Source organism: Mya arenaria, chromosome 15 (assembly GCF_026914265.1).
Source record: "Mya arenaria isolate MELC-2E11 chromosome 15, ASM2691426v1".
Classification (NCBI taxonomy): Eukaryota; Metazoa; Mollusca; class Bivalvia; order Myida; family Myidae; genus Mya; species Mya arenaria.
The window spans coordinates 16,674,925-16,678,703 of NC_069136.1; the positions used below are offsets into that span (position 1 = coordinate 16,674,925).

The following is a 3,779-nucleotide window of genomic DNA, read 5'->3' on the forward strand; positions in this document are numbered from 1 at the left end:
TTGAGGGTTTCAATGGCCTTCGACTTTACCATTGAGAGAGAGGCCTGCACACCCTGATAAGCCATGTACGCCATGAAATTAGCAAGGGAATTCTCGTCGTCGTCAAAAAGCTCTTGATTTCATTCTGTTTAACACCCTTCCTGCCATCCTTTTCCATAACATGGTAAAAAGAACGTAGATTTTGGCAAAGACGACCTATCTATTATCATAACCTTTTTACACACGGCAGATACCGCTAAATCCATGGTATCCTTATTGAATGTAATATTATATTGGTAAGAAATACGGAACAAATCAAACGCAGATAATTCTAACAACTAGTTTTAAAAGTAATGCAAGGGAAACAAATATAGTGTTATGTGTATGCAGTGTGCATTCCAGTTACTTCAGTTGACTTAAAAAATGCCAGAATTCAGCTCTTCACCATAAAAGAGCCATATAACATAGCATTAAACCCTTTTTCACATTAAAAATGTCCAATACAAAATATTATAAAATATGTTATGTTCTTAATAATGTTTTCGTATTTTTATTTTGGTCATTAACATGATATCAACAACTTAGAATAGTATGTCCCAGTATTAACATAGAACCATGCCGAACCTCATTAAACAAGCCCGCGCTGTATGACATCAGCGTACACGTGACTAAATTTTAACATTTAGAAAAAACGAAATTTCAGAAATATTATTGTGATTATACTGACATAGCTGCTGGTTATGTTGTTTCTGTTGCCTTTGAGGTCAGTTTTGTCGACTCTGACTATTTATCCGAAACACTTTCTAAGTATTTCTTATGTTTTAGGAAATTCAAAAATAAGGCAACTGCTCAGTAATCTCATCTTATATTACATTTCATTTATTATGCCAGTATTCTTACAAATCGCACAAGCGGTAGTACCTATCAAAATCACTTTTACAGTAAATTTATGTCTCAATTAGAAAGGTAAATATCATGTAATTACCGAAATAATTGAAGGTATTTTAGACAATTATTTTAATACGACAGTCTCTTTCTCCTCAATCATTTACGAGAATAACATGTTACATATTACAGCATATAGTTTACATTGTTTTTGAAATCGTTTTCCAATTTAGCATTGTTTCATTATTTTAATTTACAAAAATATAATTTATGAAATGTAAAAAGAAACAAAACACAAAGTGAATTTGCACTGTGATTAGACAAACAGATGCAGATATTAGTTATAACATAGTTATAAGAAACAATGGAAATACGTCAATATGGCTGCTGAACGTAAGTTCTGGGTGCGATAAATAATGGGGCATTTGTTGGCTCTTCCATCCCTCCGGCGCGACGGGGACGCCGCCCCAATGCCGGAGATGTCATATGAGATGCAGACCAAAGTAGTTATTCCCCGTGTGTTTTAAAAGTGTGACGTCACTTAGCTTCACTGATATTTCATCACCGGCACGAAGCTTAACCAACGTCGCTATTTGACTCGCGTAATAGTTGAAGTAACCTCGCGAAACATTTTTACGAGACTGGACATTTGCAGCGATTTCAATATCAGCAGTATCAAGTACGTTATACCTATGCATTGCATGTTTTATCTCTTGCGTATTGTTTGATTCTACGCTAATTCCTCCGTCAGTAAGACGTCGTTCTGTTAGTCCAAGGAACGAGTATATGTAGTAAGTACCGCTTACAGGGACAATTAATCGGCCATTTTGAAACCGAATTCCGTATCTCTGAAACCCTGTTGTATAATAAAGGTCTTTGTCGTGACGCCAACATGTGAGCGTGGTCATTGCAGCATTACCTGAAATTGCAATACACTAAAATAAAATAATTAGTTATACAACGCAAAGGGAAGCAATTAAATGAGGTTAAATTATTCGAATACACACTGAGCTATGTCCCCGTAGCTTTATTGATTGTTATAATGCTATCGATAACATGCTGCTTTAAATAATTATCTAGAGCTACTCGTTTGGATCAGTAAAAATAATCTTGTTTGTTGATTGTATTGCTTCAATTTAGATATTCATGAGGAATGTAAACACTCGTTATCTTTAAACTAGAATATAGCACGTACCATGCTCATGTTCTGGTTTTTCACGTATGCCAACTAATTTGGCAGAAGGCTTCATGTCCCACAATGTGTTTTTATAGTCATTCATCAACTGTACATCGTATTTCATAGCATCTACAATAGATATGTATTAATTATGAAATCTTTACAATAATCTTTTAACAAACTAACTAAATCAGTATGCAGATAAAAAAGTTTAAACATAAGAGTATTACATGTAACTGAACCTTTTATATGACTTGGATATTGATAGCAAAATAGGTCCAATTTTATGCAAAGTAATTTTTAAAGCGATTTTATTGATTAAAATTAACATGCAAGCAAATAGCTTAATTTAATATGAAGAGTATGTTACCTTTTATGTAATTTTCTGTTTGAAATTTCTCCTGTTCTGCAGCTGCAGCATATGCAGATGCAATTTCCTAAATATGTTCAAGTTTATTATTTTTTTTTGTAAATAAGGCTATTTTAAATTATCACACAGGACGTTTATTTAATGCGGAAGAAATCTGTGACGATTGCCTTATTGACATCGCTTTAATAAATATAACTAAATATATAAAGAAAAGAATATTATTCTGGCAAATATGTGTCACCTTACAAAAATCAACAGTTGACTAATATGTTAATACTGTAAAATATATATGTTTTGGTTACCTTTTCAAAAACATCATGCAAAATATTTGTTGTTTTCCCGCATTTGGTGTTTTTGTGATCATTTCTCAAACATATCTCCGTATCCGTGTCTATTTGCTCGTTATCCGGCATGGTCCACACGATACAGAGCACAGCGATCAGGACGATAAGCAAAAACACTAAACTGAATACAGCCAACCTTTTGAGCAGTTTGTCAGACATGTTGACCAGTGTGTGTGTGAATTAGTTATGCGGGGATAGCTGGCGTTATCAATTATTTATGGTTGTAGTGCAGTGATAAAGTGTTTTTATCTTTATATGTAGGTTAATAAAAATTGAAGGGTTTTTATAGTTCTTTATAGTTAAATCCGTTTGCATGAATTGATCGAGTTCTTTCTCCTTCAAGGGAAGTGTTTATTTCACGTTTCAAGTTATACCTCGATCATACAATAAACATGGGTGTCTCATAGGATGCAAGTACTGAAAGAATATAATACGTGTTATAAAATTGTATGTAAAATAAGGTTTACAAAAAATGGACCAAAGTCACCGAACACTTGATATAACATTTTGGGTTCCGGTAATATTCCTTGTATTGTAATGTATACATAATACAACGTACTTCAACATCAAAGGTTCTTGTATTGATTTTGAACGCTAAGGACATTTTATTGCGATGCATACATAATTAAAATTATCAATTACTTCGATAATCTGGCCACATTAAGAGGACCCCGTTTATGAGAAACCAATAAATATGTATATACCAATATATACCTAAAATATGTTTTCAAAATACTGTTGTCGGTTTTCATTTAATTGATAAACTAGTTATAATGAATTCCTCAAATGCATATCCAAGTTACGGTATTGCAAAATGCAAGGAGTTTTAAACATGTTCCTAAAGTATGACCTTAAATTTTGACCTACAGATGATCGGTCTAGCAAAAAGACAATTAATACGTTAATTAATTAATAATATGCTGAAAATGACCTTTAATTACCATCTTGTCCTTCGATCTTCAGACATGCATCTTACACGGGACATATTGCCTAGTGATGTGTGCTACGTTTTTTCCTTCTTCAA

At 33.1% G+C, this 3,779-nt stretch overlaps 1 protein-coding gene across 1 annotated transcript; it reads right to left on the reverse strand.

The window, feature by feature from the left end:
- Positions 1–619: 619 nt before the first annotated feature.
- LOC128220690 (tumor necrosis factor ligand superfamily member 15-like) lies at positions 620–2,923 on the reverse strand. Its single transcript, XM_052929184.1, has 4 exons — positions 2,714–2,923; positions 2,412–2,478; positions 2,060–2,170; positions 620–1,783 (listed from the first exon to the last, which is right to left on the reverse strand). The coding sequence occupies exons 1-4, from the start codon at positions 2,912–2,914 to the stop codon at positions 1,347–1,349; spliced, it is 816 nt and encodes a 271-aa protein (XP_052785144.1). The 5' UTR covers positions 2,915–2,923; the 3' UTR covers positions 620–1,346.
- Positions 2,924–3,779: the final 856 nt, after the last annotated feature.